Below are 18,007 nucleotides of genomic sequence, written 5' to 3'. Positions count from 1 at the left end.
TCCCATTTTAATATTTAAAATGAAACTCTTTTTTCCTTGCTTGAAGCGACAATCGATGGGTTTTAAGTGTTATGAAGGAAAGCGCTCCCTCCACCTTCTTTATTTCTACAATGATCCACTTCTCTGGGGCATGCCTCCCGCCAGTCCGCGTTGTTAACATTTTCCTAAACACTTTAGAAAAAGAAACACATGCACACACAAAACCCCCAACAGCCTCATCTTGGAGAGGTCCCAAGCTTTTAAATACTGTTTGCCCAGCACCGCCGGCTCTGACAAGACAATAATAACAGGGGAAGCTTTTTAAAACCAATTTAGCAAATGCAGAAATGTAATTTTAATGAAGAATCGATAGCAGAATGGTTCATTTTTCCTGGGACTCCTTGTTGGAGCTGAGAGAGACTTTCAATCAATGGGGAGATGGAAGAGGGGGGGTAGAAAGAGAGAAAGAAAAATATTCGCTCAGTGATGTCTTTAGCACTGGGAATTTTTCTTCTTTTCTTTGGAGCTTTGTTTTATTTATTATTTCTGTTCGGTCGCGAAGCCTTTACCGAAACGCGGCCGCAGGAGCAAGGAAGAGACGAGCGGACAGCTAAATGGATGGACGGATGGATAGGCAGATAGATAATCTCTCAGAAGCACAAAGCCAGGCGCTCACCGGGGCAGGCTCCACAGGACCGCCTGCCGCCGCCTCCAAAGTAAACGGCGGAGCCCCCGGCCCCGTCCCCCGCCACCCCACCTGGAGGCCGCCGGGCCCCTGGGCTGAGCGCTGCCAGCTCCCGGGGGGCTGCCCCGCCGCACGGACCCCCCCCGCCCCGGCCCGCTCCCAGGGCCCACCGCCTCCCTTTTCAACTCGGAGGAAGTTCCTCCTCTGTCCCGCGACCCCCTCTCCCGCCAGCCCCTCTCTGAGCACATTTTTATGGTAATAAGACAACAAATTAATCTGCTGTCGCAACAAGACTTCCCTACAGGTAGCCAGTTTGCGGGAGGGGGGCAAGGGGAAGCAGATTCAAAGTCCAGGCGCTGCCCCCCCGCAGGACCCCCCCAGCCCCTTTCCCCCCCATCTCCACAGCCCTGCTACACTGGAGCAGGTGAGTCCCTCTCCACTTTTATAAGCAGCAGCGCTGCATTTGCTTTGATTGTTATTTATTTTCCCCTCCTTTTAGCCTGTCCCGGCTCAGTAGAGCGGCGTTTCTTTCTCTGTGGCTGGCTATTTTTTTTTTTTTTTTGTGGTGGTGGTGGTGCTCTGGTGTGTGTGTGTGTGTGTGTGTTGTTATCTAAACCGTTTAGTTTTGGGTGGTTGCGCCTAGATCTCGAAAGTCAGCGGGGGAAAGCAAGACACCCAAGCGGGGAGGAGAGAAGCGAAGAAAGGCCGCGGCGGATCTACTGGTTTGCAGCCGTCCCGGGGAGACGGGCCATTAGGCAGAGGAGCCATGGCTCAGAGCTCAGGGAGAGCAGGTAAGGGGGGGGGGGGGGGGCGCTGAATATTCAGCAGGGAGGGATGAGACCGTCACCCCCAACTCCCTCCTTTGGCAGGAGGCAGCCTGCCTCTGCTCTCCTCCACACACACCCTCCTTGCCTTGCCAGATTCCCCTCTAACACTTGCCATCTCACTTGCCAAACGCCCCCCTTTCCTAAGGGGTGCCCGCTTCAGCCCCCCTCGAAGGGCTGGGTTCCCACTGTGTTTACCCTGAGAGCTTCGCAAGGGCCCGCAGCGGAGCCTCCAGACGCGAGCCCCGGCCCCCCCCGCCCGACCCGGCCCGGCCCGGCCCGGCCCGGCCGCCCAGCCTCGCCGCCCCCCGGCGCCCGGCCCGGCCGTGCAAGCCCCCGCCGCCCGCTCTCAGCCCCCGGCCTGCTTCACCCTCCGGTTTTGGCGACTTGCCCCAGCCCAGAGTTCCCTCCCGTCCGTAGAAAGTTCAGGGCATCGCCTAAACTCTTTCCCCACCGGCTCTCTCCCCACCCCGTGAAACTTCGCTCGCCGTGGCGGCTCTTTTTGCTTCTGGACCTGCGCTGCCCGCGCCTCGGGGCTCCCCGGCAGCCCAGCGCCTCGCCGGGCTCTGCGGGGCCGGGGCGCGGAGCGGCTGCGCCCCGGGAGCGGGGCTGCGGGGGGCCGGGGCGGGGCGGGGGCTCTGCGCCCCCCGAAACCTGCCCCGCCGACGGACGGGTCTCCGGATCGCCCCCCCCCCCCCCCGCCCCCGTCGTCAATTTTATGATTTGCAAACAAAGCTTCAAACAAACCCCGCCGGAGAGGAGAGGTTTTCCTCGGCGCTGCCGCTCGCGGTCACAGCACAATTCCGCGGGCTGGTTCCCTCAAATTACCTATAGAAACGGAGCTTTCAATTTAGGGATTTGCAGGGAAAAAAAGGAGCAGAAACCTCAATGGGGGCTTAAAACGCAAACCTCGCCGACGGTCAGCACAGAGCCGCGCTGCTGCCCCGCTACCAGCCGCTTGCTGAGGGGGAGGCTTGCAAAGACAGGCTCCGGCGGGCGCTGGAAGCGGGCTTGCGGCTCCCGCTTTTTTTTCTCATTTCTGGCGGAGTCGCAGGGTGAAAATCCCCCGTCCGGAGGGTGGTTCGGGTGCACAGACAGAGAGACACGTACGGGAGGGAAACAAAAACACCCACCCTTCAGAGAACCGCATCTCTGTTCTGTCGGTAGATTCCCCATATAGGAATGTATGTGCACCACCTCGGTAAATCTTAAATACGTTGTAGGTGTGTATATAGGCGTATATACACACATACACGCGCGAGCATGTATTTTCATAATCGAAGCAATTAAATCTATTATATATGTGGTACATTATATATAAACACGACAAAGATTCACCAAAACGTAAAGGAAAAATATAAAGGCAACGAAAAAGGCCTCCTAAAAGAAAAGGCCACAGCGGCTTTTTTTCGCTGTTCTGCACCGAAAATCCTCTAAGTCGAAACTGAAAAAAACCTTCAGAAAGTTTGCAACCCCCTCTGTTCCTTTTCCCTTCTGTGTTTTTAAAGGATCTGCCGAAGTCCCTTTGCATCTGAGGTTTAAATAGGGAGATCAATAGAAAACAGTTGTAATGATCTAATTAATTATGGCAAAATTAAAAGCGAGTAGAAAATCAATCTCTGATGGTGTTGAAGATGGAATTAAATTGATAGTCCATCTGTTCACCTCCTAGACCGTATAAATATGCAACCCAAGGACGGAGCTAATGGGATCAAGCTGCCTGGGAGACTCTCTCTCAATCTCTCTCCTTTTCTCTCAATCTCTCTCTCTCCTTTTCACTCCTTTCCTCCCCGAAGTGTAGCCCCGCACACCCCGGCTGCCTGCGCTCCCTCTCGCAGCCCGGCGTTTGCCCCGCGTTGCTCCGCTCGCCGGCGGCGCGCAAAAGACGCTGGTGCCGAGCAACCCAAACCGACAGCAGCTGCCCGCGAACCCGAGGGTAAAAAGCCGGGGGGGGACACACACAAAAACAGGGAAGCCGAGGAGACAGCGTTCAGTGACAGCCTGGTCCCTATCGTGCTGTTTTTAAATCAAACGGACGGGCTTGATGATGATGATGATGATGATGATGATGATGGCTACGGAGCAGTCTGAGGATGCTCTCCCCCCCTCTAAGTGACTCTCTCACACCGGCCGGGGTTTCAGAAAAGTCACCCGTTTCTTTAGCCGGATTTCTGTAAACCACCGTGTGCGCGCTGGCAGGGAGAGGCGACCCATTGAATTAGTTTTGTTTGCCGGGGTTTTCTGACCCTGCGACGCTCTAAGGGCAAAGACCCAACGGGAGGACCCCGGTGCCGCCCTGTCCCAGCGCCGGCCCCCTCCGCGCACCGGCCCGTCCCCACCGGGCGCCGGGCACCGGGCACCCCTGCCCCGGGCTTTCCTCGGGCTCCCCACGGCCGCCCGCCTGCCCACCGCCGCCGTACTCTTCTGAACAACCAGCGCCACTTAAAAAGAAAGGAGAATTGGTGTCATTGCTAAATTAGAGAGAGACCACGGAATTCCTGTATTTGCCCGTTAAAAAAAAATAATAGTAATAAAGAAATACCCTTTTCCCCCCATTTCCCCGCTGATTTGTAGGTGGGGAGCGCACGCTGACAGCAGAGAGAGCTAGGACGAGCTGTCAGGCTGGAGGAGTTCCCCACCATCCCGGCCCCTTTTTAATTGTGAAAAATGAAAGCTGGGTGCTGCGGTTCCGCTGGAAAACAACCGAACAAAACGACGATGTTTATTGCCCGGGTTAGAGCTGCGTGGGGTGGGACGGAGCGCGGGGGTGTGTGGGGGTGTCGTTTAAATAAGTGAAGCCTAAATATAAATCAGCTAAGGCGGGGGGTCCCAGGCCCGGCTCTCCCCGCGTGTGCGCACCCCACCGCCGCCCCGTGTCTCTGGCGCGCCCGTGGGGGCGAAAACCCCGACGGTGCCCCACCGGGTCGTGCTAATTCAGCTCTGCCAGACCCCCAGAGCCGGCGGGGAGAGCCCCGCCGCCTTCGCCGGCCGCCCCCAGCGCCGCGCCGGGGCCGGGCTGCGGGGCTGGAGCCGGTCCCGGAGCCCAGCGCAGGGCCGGGGGAGGCGGGGGGGGCCGGGCCGGGCGCTGCCTGCGGGGACCTCCCTGCCAAAGTTTGCCTTCCCCTCACACTTCCCCATCCGGCCAGAAAGAGGGCCCGGGGGGGAGCAGCCCGCAGCACCAATCGGATTTATTAATTGATGTATTGAAAAGAAGGATTGATTGACATCTCCTAGTGGAAATTACAGCCCCGCTTTCCTGCTGCACGCTGCCCTCCCGGCTATCCCTTCATAAAGAAACCCTTGAGGCGAAAGGTAGACTTTCATTTAAAGTGCCCCCGTCCTCAATTTCACAGATTAGATACATTTTAAACACAGACACACATATTGCAAATTAGAAGCTAATTTAATTATAAATCAAAACTGGGCATAAATCTGCACTCACCACAAAGGATCCATTTAGCAGAATGCAACCACCTCCCCTAACCCTGGAAAACTGCCTTGCAGAAATAACACTGTATATACATTGCCAAAGTTATGGCTTGTGCACAGGTCAAAGAGATCCACGGGAGGGGTAAAGCCCCGTGTGTCAGAAATTAGCCGATCACATGGTGACAATTTCTCTTTCTCCTAGAGAAAGGAATTCTCCGATAAATAAAAGTTTGCATAGATGTAGAAGGTTGTAATTCTGAACTTACAGGCTGGGAGGGAGTCGGAAGCGGCAGATTTTTGAAGTCCAGCAGGTCAGGATCAACAAACGCGCTCACACACGCACACGCACGCACACGCACACACGCACCCACGGAGCCGGGACTCGTATTGATTGGTGACGTTTGGTTTGCAAACCTCAGAGAGGAGAGGAAGGAGAGAAGGGATCAGGGTGCAAGAGAGGAGAAGGCAAGACAGGCAGCTAGGGAAAGCGCTCCGCGGCTCGGAGGAGCTCCGTCCCTCCCTCCCGCCTCGCCATCCCGGCTCCGCTCGTCCTCTCTCCTCCGCTGCCGCCGCTCGCCCTCGCCCGCTCCCCGACTCCGTCCCTCCCCGAGCCTGCCCAGCTGAGGCAGCCAGGGGAGCTGGAGGGCAGATTTGGCGTCGGCTCACAGTTCAGTCCTTCTCCGCCCCCTCCACCTTCCAGCTCCTCTTTTTAAGTTACAATTCTCCCTTTCTCTCCTTTTCTCTCCCTCTCTTCCTCCACCACGCTCAGAGACCCCCCCTTCTTCCAGCCCCTCCGTTTCCCCGCACGCTCCATCCCGCTGCCTCTCGCTCTGTGTCTTCCTCCTCAGATGCACTAAACTCCGAGGCCATTAACAGCTGATGTTAAAGAGGAATGACTCTTCCTGCCACTCTTTTTAATTAGGCGCCGAACTTGGGCTTTCGCGGCTCCCAGTCAGGGGAAGGGAAGGAGCGACCCCCCCCTGTGCGAAAGGGACAGAGAACTGAAATCGCCAGGTTTCCCGGCTTTCCCAGAAAGAGGGGAGGGAGGGAAAGTTTCCCCACCAACTTACGACCAGTTTCTCCCGAAGCCCCGCAGACCCCCGCCTCCCCGCCGCCGGTTCGAGCACTGCCGGGCAAGCCGGACCCCCGCGCCCGGCCGGGCGAGCCCCAGCCTCACCCTCACCTGCGGCTCCCGCACCGGGCGGAGGGGCCGCGCCAGGTCCTTTGTTGGTTGCGTTTCCAGCCTTTGTTTGGCGGTGGAAAGGCGGCTGCCTTCCCCGACCCGGCTCCCGGCGCGGCCCCTCGGACCGCGGAGCCGTCCGCGGCGGCGGGGAGCGGGGGCAGAGGCAGGGGTGGCAACCGGGCGTGGGGAGCGCTGCCAGAAACGCGACCGGGGCAACTTTCTCGGGGGAGGTGGATTCGTGTGTGTCTAGAAACTGTCCGGGCTCAGCCTGGTTTGGAAGGAAAGGAGATGGCGAAAGGGAAAGGAAGAAAGATGGAGAGAGGGAAGGGGGAGAAATGGGGAGAAAGAAGGAAAGAAGGAAGGAAGGAAAGAGGGAAAGAAAGAGGGAAAGAAAAAGGGAAAGAGGGAAAGAAAGAAAGAAAGAGGGAAAGAAAGAAAGAGGGAAAGAAAGAGGGAAAGAAAAAGGGAAAGAGGGAAAGAAAGAAAGAAAGAGGGAAAGAAAGAAAGAGGGAAAGAAAGAAAGAAAGAAAGAAAGAAAGAAAGAAAGAAAGAAAGAAAGAAAGAAAGAAAAAGAAAGAAAGAAAGAAAGAAAGAAAGAAAAGAGGGAGAAAGATGGAAAGAAAGAAAGAAAGAAAGAAAGAAAGAAAGAAAGAAAGAAAGAAAGAAAGAAAGAAAAAGAAAGAAAGAAAGAAAGAAAAGAGGGAGAAAGATGGAAAGAAAGAAAGAAAGAAAGAAAGAAAGAAAAGAGGGAGAAAGATGGAAAGAAAGAAAGAAAGAAAGAAAGAAAGAAAAGAGGGAGAAAGATGGAAAGAAAGAAAGAAAGAAAGAGAAAGAAAGAAAGAAAGAAAGAAAAGAGGGAGAAAGGTGGAAAGAAAGAAGGAAAGGGGAAGGAGGGGGCAGAGAGAAGGAGCGCTAGAGAGAAGGAAGGACTGCAGCCTCCAGGGACGTCTATCACTTCTTCACGCGGGTGCGGAGAAGTCTGCTCCCAACTTCCCCGTCGGCCCCGCGGAGGCAGCGGGCGCAGCGGCCGCCCCTCTCCCCGGCAGCTCTCTTTGTGCGATCGTTTTTGGAGACGTGAATCCCAGGCAGTCATTACCACACTTTGGCCCCTCTGACTGCTGGAATTACCCTTTCCAGGGACTTTAATGGGCAAGCCATAGGGTTTTTCGCTGATCCGCAGCAGTTTTCGCTCCCTCCCCGTTTTTATGGGTGTATTATAGTTAGGGGTTATATAAATGTTTTTGCGTGTGATAACTGTAAATCCTAACATTTGCAAATGGCCCGGAGGCAAACTAACCTTGGACGGGCAGAGAGAGGGAGGGAGGGAGGGTCTCCCATTACTGCTGATTAAAAGGAGACTTTAATAAGCGTCTAATTCACTCATCGGGAGTTTTATGGAGAAATTAGAGGAGGACAAAAAAAGACATCTCCGGCGTGGGGGGAGGAGGCAGCAGAGGGGGGCTCCCACGCCTCTACCCCAGCGGCAGCCCAGGGCAAAGGGAAGAGGCAGCTGGGCCTCGCCAGTGCCGCAGCCTCCCATCCCGGGGGGGCAGGAGGGTCCACATCGGGGCCAGCTCCTTTGGGTCAGAGGAGCAGCGCGGACGCCCCCCGCCCTCAACCCCCACCCCCGCTCCGCCGCTCGGGGGCAAAGAAAGGAGCAGGCAGAGGAGCGGAGGGGCTCCGGGACCGGGGCACAGACAAAAGGAGAGAGAGGTGGCGGGGGTTTTGTGGCGAGCGGGCGATGCCGGCCGGCGGGGGCCGCCCCGCTGGGAGCCAGGTCGGGGGACGCCGCTTGCAGCCGGGGCTGCCCCAGCCCGGGGCCGGCTGCGAGGCTCGGGGGCAGGGGACGGACCGAGGCCCGGGCCCGGCGCCGGGAGCCGTGTGCCCGCTCCCTGCCTACCTGCTCGGGGAGGGGGGGCGGGCTCGGGCGGTCAGCGCCGGGGCTGTCCTCGTCCCCGTACGTCTGTGGCCCGGCAGGCTTGGAGACTCGCCCCAGCTCCGGCCGGCCCGGTGCGCTAAGAGGCGGCTTTGTTGCAGAAGTGTCTCTTCACATTGTTGGCTTTTTTTCCCCCTCTTTCTTTCTTTCCTTTTTTTTTCCCCCCCTCAATGAGGCTGTAAAAGGTCTCCGGCTTGTCTCGTTTTTGTGGCAAACGCTCTCTTGTAAAGAGGAGAGGTTAAAGTGTCGGTGACTGAATAAAGAGCAGCACACGTGGGCTATTACCATTCAGGGCAAACAAATGCAGAGAAGGGAAAAGCCAGCAGCAGGCAGGGCGAGGGGGGAGCGCGGCCCCCCCGGCGCACACACGCAGCCGCCCCGCTGGCAGGGCCCGTCCGCCGGCCTCCGCGCAGCCCCGGCGTCCCCCAGACATGCAACCCACCCATGGCTCACAAAAGAGCGAGAGAAAGAGAGAGGGGGAGACATGAGGGGGTCTTAGATGGGAAAAAAAGAAAGTAGCTTTAGGGGGAATGTGCTGTGGAGTGTGAAATTGCAGCCCGTGGTGCTCCATATTGTACCAGAAGCTCTCCAAAAACTCATCCTCCAACGTGACCAGAGGTGCTTAGAGGGGGAGAGAGAGAGGGAGAGGGGCTCTGAGACGCAGGGGGAGGGGAAGGATGGGGGTCTTTTATTCTTTTCGCGCTCTCTTCTTTATTAATTTGTTCGTTTAAAACCCAACTTTGTGTTTATTTGTTAAACTCGGCCACCACGAGCCACCTCGGGTCTCCCGGGCAGAGCGGCTTGGGGGGCGGTGAGGGGCGGCAGGGCCCTGTCTGCCTCCCCTCGCCCTGCCGGGCCCGGGGAAAACCTCCCAGGATCCCGCTCCCACACCTCCACGCTGCTGCCCGCACCTCGGTCCTGCCCCATCGCCCTCTCCCCCCCGGGGAAGATCAGAGCCCCAGCAACCCCACAGGGAAGGAGCGATCCCTGGTCTGGACACCCCTTTCCCCTGGGTGCTGGCTGGGGAGAGGCCGCGGGTGCCTCCTCAGGCCAGAAATCACTCTGTCCTCAGACAAAGCACCCCAAAAGTCGCCCGAGAAGGTTTTCTCGGAGCGCTCCCTTCCTTGAAGGCCCCTCTCACACTCGCACACACGCTGACTCCTTCCCTTAAACGCTCACATCCCTGAGCTTTTTAAATTTTTTGTTTCTTTAGCGTTTCACAGCCAGGGATTTCGCCCCCGACTTCCCCACGTGAGGTTAAATTAATGTTCGCAGGTCAGAAAAATACATACAGAGGGTCAGCGCAGATTTATCCTGTAAATTCGTAAATATGGTGCTGGAGAGTATTAAGGGTAGAGCTAAAGCACCTCCGAACTACCAGCATTTCGGCTGAAAGCGCTCGCCCGCTTGGCAAGGGGAGGCGGACAGGCGCCGTGCTGAGCCCAGGAGCGAGCGGCATCTCGGGGTGGGATAAACACAAAACTTCAGCCCCCGCAGCACGGTGCCCGCTAGCCGTAGCTCGCTTTTAACTGGTTTCCAGCGGAATCGGCGCCAGACAACCCGTAGAACACGGGGTGGGCTCAAGTCCCGTCTCTGGAGACGGGGGCGATCGCAGACACAGTTTTGCTCCAGGCCTGACTTTCCCCGGGGCTGCCCCGCCGCCCGCCCCTGTTGTTCCCGGGCGCAGAGCCCGGCCCGGCCGGCAGCGGAGGAGAGGGGCAACGGCCGGGAGCAGCGTTTGTGGAACCCCCTGCCCGGGCGCCCGGCGAGTGGGCGAAGCCGAGGCAGCACGGGAGATCCAAAAAGACTTCGGGGGGGGGAGCTGCCAGGGCCCTGGCGGTTATGTGTATTGGGGCCGGGGGTGGGAAATAGGATCAATGGAGAAGATTTCGGCTTGATCAGCTGGAGAAAGCCGGCTAATGAAGCAGATCGAAAGATAGCTGTCGCCGCAACTCCCCCCAAAAGTTTATTTTTCTTGAAATTTCCGCGGAGAGGCAGGCGCCTCTTTTGAAGTGTAAATGTTTCTAGCTTGGGGGGGGGGTTAGCGGAGAAGGGGGAGATCCTCAGATCCTCTTTGAGAAAAAGAAATAAAAGAAGGGGGGGAGGAAGGAAAAGAAAGACAAGAGGAAAAGAAAAGAAAAGAAAAGAAAAGAAAAGAAAAGAAAAGAAAAGAAAAGAAAAGAAAAGAAAAGAAAAGAAAAGAAAAGAAAAGAAAAGAAAAGAAAAGAGAAAAAGAAAAGACAGAAGCAGAATCGTTAATTTAAAGTGGGATGGGGAAAAAAGCACCCAGGGCTGGTGAAGTGGGAATAGGCTGGGGAGATGCATGCGGAGCCGTGGAAGTGGGAAGAGGCCCGTGGGCTCGGCCTCGCCCGGTCCCGCAGGGCACACGGCCGTGCCCGCGGCCGGGCCGGTATTTTTAATCTGGGCAGACAGACATTGTTCGGTGGATTTAAATGTTGACAAAGCAATTCTTCCAGGAAGTCTGGTGTGGGAAGGGGCACCAGGTGATATTGTGGTATGTGCGGTGGGGGAAGGGGACAGCGAGCGGGGAGCTTTTTCCTTTTTCCTTTTTCCTTTTTCCTTTTTCCTCTCCTCTCCTCTCCTCTTCTTTCCTTTCCTCTTTCCCTTCCCTTTCCCCTTCTCTTCCTTTCCCGAGAAAGCAGTCTTGTTCTACCAGGCTCGGGGCTCCCCCGTTTACACGCATTACTTCTGCGACGTGGGACTCAAGCTTCGTCTCGCAGAGCGCTCACGTTGTGTATTTCTCGAGTCTCTTATTCAGCCTTTCTCCTCCCTGAGATGGGGAAACAGCAATAGGGAGTGGGGAAACTACAGCAAGATACACTCTCCGGAGGACATTTGGGGTCCGCCGGTTCCCCCCGCCCCGGCCCACCACCAAGCTGTTATCTCCTCACCGTACAATCAACAGTTATAAAGGCCCAGAGCATCTCTGTGAGAGACAAAATGAACTCCCCGAGACTGCACCGGGCGGGAGGCGATGAGGAAGTTCCCTGCCAGCAGAGGCCCTGGGGATGGGGCGGCTGGGAAAGGCAGAAACCGCGCCGAGGATGTACCCTTCCACCCGGCATTGCGGGGGGCGCCCACCCTCACCTCCCGGCCCCTGCCGTCGGGCTTGGCCGTGTGCCTGTGCCCGGCCCGGAGGGCGCGGGGCGACCGGGGCTGGCCGGGGTGGAAGGGAGGGGGAGCTGCTGGGGGACGAGGAGCGACCTAGACCGCTCGGCGGAGGACCGTTTCCAGCCACCGAGGGCGCGGGAGCAGCTGGGCGGCGGACGGGGTTAACGGCAGCGGCGATCCGCGGGAGGTGTTGCTGCCGGGGCAGTTCGCAGCCGCCGGGACCCCGCCGGCAGACCGCGGTGGCCCCGGGGATCGCGGCGGGATCGCGGCGGCCCGGCCGCCGCCGCCGCCCCTTCCCCACGGCGGCCGCGCCGCCAAGCCGACCGGCGGGCGCCATCTAGGGGCCGAGCCGGGAGCGCCGCCGCCCCGCACCTGCGCCCGGCCGCCCCGGCCGCCCCCTCCGCCCCTGCGCGGGGGCGGCCCCGCCGCGGACCGCGGGCCCGGCCGCCGGGGGGGCGGCTGATAAAGGCAGCCCGCGGGTGGGCGGGGGGCGCCGCGGGCCGGGCGCGGCCGCGGGCGGGCGAGCGGTGGCCGGCGGGGCCGAGCCGGGGGCGGCGGCGGCGAGGGGGGCACCCCCGGCGGGGCCGCTCGCAGACTTGGCGGCCGGCGGGAGCGCCCCGGGCCGGGCGGAGAGGCGCCTTCTCCGGGCGGGCGGCGGCGAGCCCCGCTCCCGAGCAGGCAGCGGAGACCCCCGCTCCCGTGGAAAATCCACCCTGCGTGGGGCCGCTGCCCCGGGCCGGCCCTCGCCTTTCGGCTGTGCCCGCCGTGCCCCGCCGCAGCGCAGAGCGGGAGCGGAGCGCTGCCTCACGTTACACTTAACCGCCGGTGTTGTCAAAAACAACAATTTTTTTTTTTTTCAAATCATCCTTCTTGCACACAAGGGAAAGAGAGAGGGGAGTGGGGGGAGAGAAAGATAAAACATCAGCTGAAGTGCCAAAATGATTTATGAAACGGTGGAAAATATTTCATAAAGATCTCAGAGATTCTTTGCTTAAACCAGTTGGAAAACAAAGGGGCCGTTTCGTGACAAATAAGCAGAGGGATGGGGAAGGAGGAGGAGAGGAGAAGGAGAAAGTACGTTTCAGGTGATGATAAACTCGCAGCCCGAAAATCAAAATTGAGCTCACAGCAATTTCTACCTTGTCTTTTTACCCCTGGTTATTACCCTAAGAAGGCGTTTCTCCTTGCTCTCTGCTGCTCTGCTAGGTCAAAGCCACGTCTATTTTAGCCGTAGACTTTTTTGTGAAATAATTATGAAATCCCACTCTAGCATTAAAAAAAGAAAAAAGCAGCGGAGACGCGGAAAGTGGGAGGTTGGATTTGCTGTTATTTTCCCAAATGAGCGTGAGGGGAAACTTTGCAATGACTGAAATGGGCCCAAGCTATTGGTTCGAAGAGGTGCAAGAAGCTCCGTCTGTCTGTCTGTCCGTCTTTCCTTTTCTTTTCTTTTTCTTTCTTCTTCTTTCTTTCTCTTTCTTTTTCTCTCTCGTTCTTTCTGTCTTGCTCTTTGTTTCTCTTTCTTTCTCTCGTTCTCTCTTCCTGTCCGTCTGTCTGTCTCTCTCTTGGTCTCTCTAGCTTCTATTTATTTTTCTTTCTTTATGTCTTTCTCTCTGGATCTCCCTCTTCGCTCTCTGTCGCTCTCCTTCCCCCTTTCCTTTCCCTCTCCCCCTCACCTCCTTTCTCCCTCTCTCCCCGCCCGTCTCCCACCCCGAGCCGCGCACCAGGGAAGCCTCGGTGCCATCGAATCCCCCGCTCCCGTTTCACCCCGAGCAAAGTCTCCGGTACAAGGGAGCGGGGCGTGAGAAGGCGAGGGAACGGCCAAGCCGTGTGCGCGCCTGTGCGGGTGCGCGTCTGTTCGACCGGGGAGTTAAAGCTCCAGAGCCGCAAGTGGCACAAAGCGGGGCTCAACTCCCTTCCCGCGGGCCGGGCAGGGGCGCCGCCGCCCCGCACACGCGTGGCCCGGGGCGCTCCGCGGCGCGGGGCCGGGGCTCCCCCGCCGCCGGGTCCCGAAGGCGGCGGCCCCCCCGCGCCGAGCGCCGCCGGCCCGGCCCTCCTCTGCTCTCCTCTCCTCTCCCCTCTCCTCTCCCCTCTCCTCTCCTGGCCGCGCTCGGCTCGGCGCGCTGGCGAATCAGAGAGTGTCGGAATCTATTGCCTTTGTCTGACAAGTCATCCATCTCCGGGGAGGCGGGCGGGGGGCTGAGGGCGCTGCGGCTTTTAGAGAGACACACACCGGGAGCGGAGGCTCCAGTCTCCGGCCCCGGCTCCTCGCAAGCACTTCCCACCTCGGGCGAAAGTCCGCCGGGCGCCGGATCCTCCGCCGGCCGAGAGGAGGGGGTGCGCCCGCCCGCCCGCCCGCCGCTCGCCGCCTTCCCGGGGATTGCTACTCCGCTTTGAACTTAAATGAACTAGCCCCGGACCGCGGGAGGAGGAGGAGGAGGAGGGAGAGCCGCGTCCTCCCGCGCCTTCCGCCGCCCGGCCGCCGGCCGCACCTTGCTCCGGCAGCCCTCCCCGCCGCCGGGGATGCTCTGAGCCCCCCAGCCATGACACCCACCTGCCCCCCGGCGCCGCCAGCCCCTCGCTCCCACGGACTCTGCTGACTCCGCCGCCCCGGCCCCCCGGAGCCGGCGCAGCCCTCCCGCCCCCCGGGAAGTACTTCGCTCCCCGCTCCGCCGGGCAGGGGGGCCAGCGCACCCCGCCGCTCCCCTCCTCTCCTCTCCTTGTGTGTTTTTTTGTTTTGGTTTGGTTTGTTTTTTTTTTTTTTTTTCTCCCCTAAGTCTTGAAGTTGAGTTTTAGAGGCGACACGGCGGCTTCAGCCGATTTCTTCCCCTTCCTTTGCCTCCCCATGGATATGCACTGCAAGGCAGACCCCTTCTCAGCAATGCACCGTGAGTACTGGAGCCCGGCTCCTTCCGCTGCTCTCCCTCTGCCTCATCCCTCCATTCCTCCTTCCCCAACCATTCTCCCTCACCTGATCCTCCTCCCGGTCCATCCTTTCCCCGCCGGCCTCTCCTCCCCGGGCCGAACCCGGGCTCACAGAGCCCTTCGGAAGGCAGGACGGGCACCGCCGGCCCCGGCGGCAGAGCGAGGGTCCCGGGGGGAGCCGGGCTCCGTGCCGGCGGCGGGGCGGGGGCCAGGACCCCCCGCCCGGGGGGCAGGGGACTGTGCGCGGCTGTGCCCGCGCTGCGTGCGAAGCACAACAGCCCCGAGCCAGATCTCCCCTCCGCAAAGGCACTTTCCCCGCCGCCCCGCAGGCAAGACGAGTTTATTCCGACTCGCGTCAGCCCCCGGGCCGGACCCTCTCCCTCTCCCCGTCCCCGTCCCTGTCCCTGCCCCGCCGGGCCAGGGCTCCCCGCAGCCCTGCCAGGCTCCAGACCCACCGTCTCCCCCGCGATCTGTCGCTGTTCGCTTTGATTTCGGATTTCAGTGGCAGAGAGGGGAGACGCCAGTTTCAAATTAATGGCGGGTTGGTCGGCGGCTGTTCCGTGCTTCGGTTTGGTTCGGTTTGGTGAAAGGCTGGACTGCGGGAAAAATACGACAATTGCACGGCTGGGAGATCTGGCGGCTCCGGAGGCTCCCGAGAAGTCACGATCCCTCCTGGGTTATTTACCAGATCGCCGGTGTGCATTTTAAATGCATTCCTGGCACTGAGGAAAGTGCATTCGTGATACATTTTCACTTTAAAGAACCTTTCTATAAGCGGGGGACGAAGGAAAGCGAAAGGACCCCTTTGCCAGGGACTGTAACAAGGAATTTTCAGGGATTTTAATTTCACCGCACCGAGGGAAAATATTTCCGAGATTTAAATTAAAGAAAGAAATACAAATAGAAAGCCGAGATTGAGAGCGTCTTGAGTCAGGAAATGAATAATTAAGAGCAATTTGTAACTTTTGACACCGAAACTTTCGAGGACACGCCCTGCCCGCTGCATAAAAACAAACCGAAAACATATAAAATGGAAATGCTTGAAGTTTAAAAAATACCGATTTTGCCGTGAGAAGGAAGGCGCAGAATTACAAACCCATGATCAGATCCCCAAACGTGGATGTAGGTAACTGTCCTCCTGTTTCCGAACCAATGATTTCCAGGATACATTGCTTAAAATGTAGGGTTTAATTTTCGAAGACCTTTAACAGCAAATAGTCGGTGCATTAGACGTTATTTTTAGTTTTCAGCGCTGCGACCTGCTTTCGGCCGCGATTGCAGTAATTCTGCCTCCGGTACGATCGGGAACACGCAGGCAGCCGAAAGAGGCATTTCACTCTCTCTGATTTTTAAAACACTCCAATGAGATCGTAAACAATTTTGGCTTCCGATTAAAAAAATAAATAAATAAAATCAACGTTGGATTTGTTCCCTAAAATGTATTTCTAGATCTGCAGACCTAGCTGTTGGTAAGCAATTAAAATACATACGGGCGCGGGCTCCTGCCACACAGAGAGAGCGAAGCACGATCGGTAGGAAAGCGGCACGACTGGCTGGGGGGTGCCTACAGACGCCGGCCCTCACCCGCAGAGAAATACATGTAAATATCGTCCTGCTCGGACAGAAATAACCCTAGAAAAGCACGGGGCAGAGCAGAACAAGCTCGTGTGAAAAACATCCGGGCTGCAATAATTTGAATTATTAATTTTTAATCTTTTTTGCATCTGTTGCCTTTTAATACTTTGTAATGCGAGTTATAAAAGGTGCTTTGAATTATTTATCGTGGAGTTGCCGAGGAAATTGCTGTCTTGTAACTTTAGAGGCAACATGTGCAGAAGGGCTTCTGAACAAATGAAGAAAACACACGGCAACACATACCCGCGGGTTTTAGCGGGGAAGGAGAAATATCCCCCCTCCCCTCTGAACCCCTAAATATGTTTTAAGAAAGACTAACAAAAGAATGCAGCAAATAACCCCGGCTCATCGGGGAAGGGACGGGGACGCCGGCCGGCGCCCTGGCCGAGGCGGCTGGGAGGGGATATGTGGGGGTGTTACTGAAGGGGTGGGGGAGATGGAAAAAACTCTATTTGTGCGAAAGGACTTGGATCGATCGCAGGGCAATGAGAGTTTCCACTAAGTTCAGAGCCAATAAGTCAGTGTCAGAAGCAGGGGAGAAAAAAACCTCAGCGAAAATACAAACAGATCATTTTTCAGCAAACTGCAAAACGAACTAAGATCTCTTGGCGAGGAAGATACAGAAGGTTAGGGTGGTGTGAAAGGAAAGCTTTAATACAGTGTGCACTCCACAGCTCTATCAGCTGGATATTGCGGAGACAGAGACCCCGGGCAGCCGCGCCCGGAGCTGCGCCGCCCGCCCGCCCGCATCTCCCCGCCCGCCCGGGCGAAGCGAGCTGCTCCCGCCTCCCATGCAGACCGGCCCAGGTGCAAGCGGTTCACTGCCGCCCGTCTTGCCGAGTCCCAAAAGGAGATATCTCCCTTTATCCCCGTCACTCCCGTCCTCCTGCCCATGCTTAGCAGGTGCATACTTATTTTTTTCCCCAAGTTATTTTTCGAAATGGAGAGAGATCGGGGAAAAAAGCGATCCTAGGAGTCCTATCTGAGAGCGAGCGGGTTTTTGCCTGGAACGGGGGGAACAGAGGAAAACGGAGCATTTTAAATTTTCCCTGAATTAGATTTGTGAGCGGGGGGGAAAGACGGCACGGTGCGAGTCTGTTAGTTTGTTTTTTTTTTTTTAACTGGAGGATTTTTCCTTTAAAGATCGAAAGCCGAGGAGAGAGAGGGTCTGTCTGTAAACGAACATCGGCCGCGGGGCACAGAATATTTTCTTTCTCTCTCCCTCCCTCTCCCTCCATTTCTTTCCCTTTCTCTTTTCCTCGCTGAATCCCTCAACTCGCATCCGAAAATAACGGGCGCGTTGCACGGGGGCCACGCCGCGGGCGAGGGAGGGCGGGGTTCGCCAGCAGCTGTAATTGACAATGTGATAGAAAATCGTGGAGAGAAAATGAAAGGGGAGAGGAAAAGCCCAGGAGTAGAGGGAAGGGGGACTGCGGCAGGGTCCGCCCGGAGCCGCTCAGCAGCTGAGCTCCGGAGTTTGGGAGCGCATCTCTCCCCAACTCTGGGGAGAGGGGCCGGGGCGGGCACTGCCTCCGTCCTCGCCCCGCCACCGTGGCCCGGGAAGCCGCCGCTCCGGCGCCCCAGGGGGGCCGCGGGAGGGAGAGGGGCTCTCCGGCCCTGGAGGGGAGGCGGCGTGCGGGGGGACGGTTCCCGGGTAGCCCCCGGCTCGGGAAAATTCACTCTGCCTTCTCTGTCCTTCCCATCCTTCCTCCTCTCTCTTCTTTATTCCTTTCTCCTTTATTTCTTTCTCTTTCTTTCTCTCTCGCTCTTTTTCCTTTCTTCCCTTTTCTTGTTTTTCTCTCTTTATCTTTCCTTCTCCCTTTACCTTTCTTTCCTCGTTAGCCTTCTTTCTTTCTTTCGTTCTCTTTCTCCCTGTTTCCCCCTCTTTCTTTCTCCCTTTTTCTCCTCTTCTCTCTCTCCCCCACGCCTTGTTCCCCCCTCTTGACCCCCTGCCATCACCTCCATCCATCCGTAGTGACTGGAGATTTTGCGCTACGAGTGGCGAAGAATCCACGACTAACGGTGTGTTTCTGGTGTGCGTGGGTTGTTGTGTTTTTTTTATTTCTCTTTCCCCAGCAGGGCACGGGGGTGTGAACCAGCTCGGGGGGGTGTTTGTGAACGGCAGGCCCCTACCTGACGTGGTGAGACAAAGGATAGTGGAGCTGGCTCACCAGGGGGTCCGACCCTGTGACATTTCCAGGCAGCTGCGGGTCAGCCACGGTTGTGTCAGCAAGATCCTGGGCAGGTAAGGAAAGAGGCAGCTCCTTCCCCTCCCCTGGGCC

General features: G+C 57.7%; 1 protein-coding gene across 10 annotated transcripts in view; it reads left to right on the top strand.

Moving 5' to 3' along the window:
• The first annotated feature begins 1,325 nt into the window (after nt 1-1,325).
• PAX2 (paired box 2) overlaps nt 1,326-18,007 on the top strand; it is a 98,808-nt gene continuing 82,126 nt past the window's right edge. For 6 of the 10 annotated variants that reach the window (XM_087767907.1, XM_087767903.1, XM_087767904.1 and 3 more), the window contains exons 1-2: nt 13,517-14,053; nt 17,802-17,970. In XM_087767907.1, coding sequence (XP_087624033.1) covers nt 14,011-14,053; nt 17,802-17,970 — 212 coding nt within the window. In that variant the 5' untranslated portion in view covers nt 13,517-14,010. Of the gene's footprint in view, nt 1,456-13,516; nt 14,054-17,801; nt 17,971-18,007 lie in introns of those variants that run through there. The other 4 variants (XM_087767906.1, XM_087767899.1, XM_087767908.1 and 1 more) reach the window with 2 other exon arrangements.

The sequence above is a fragment of the Nipponia nippon genome, unplaced genomic scaffold (genome assembly GCF_047370975.1).
Source record: "Nipponia nippon isolate SJK-2023a ecotype South Korea unplaced genomic scaffold, ASM4737097v1 scaffold_3, whole genome shotgun sequence".
Classification (NCBI taxonomy): Eukaryota; Metazoa; Chordata; class Aves; order Pelecaniformes; family Threskiornithidae; genus Nipponia; species Nipponia nippon.
The sequence above is the reverse complement of the archived record's forward strand: the minus strand, read 5'-3'. Positions and strand labels throughout refer to the sequence as shown.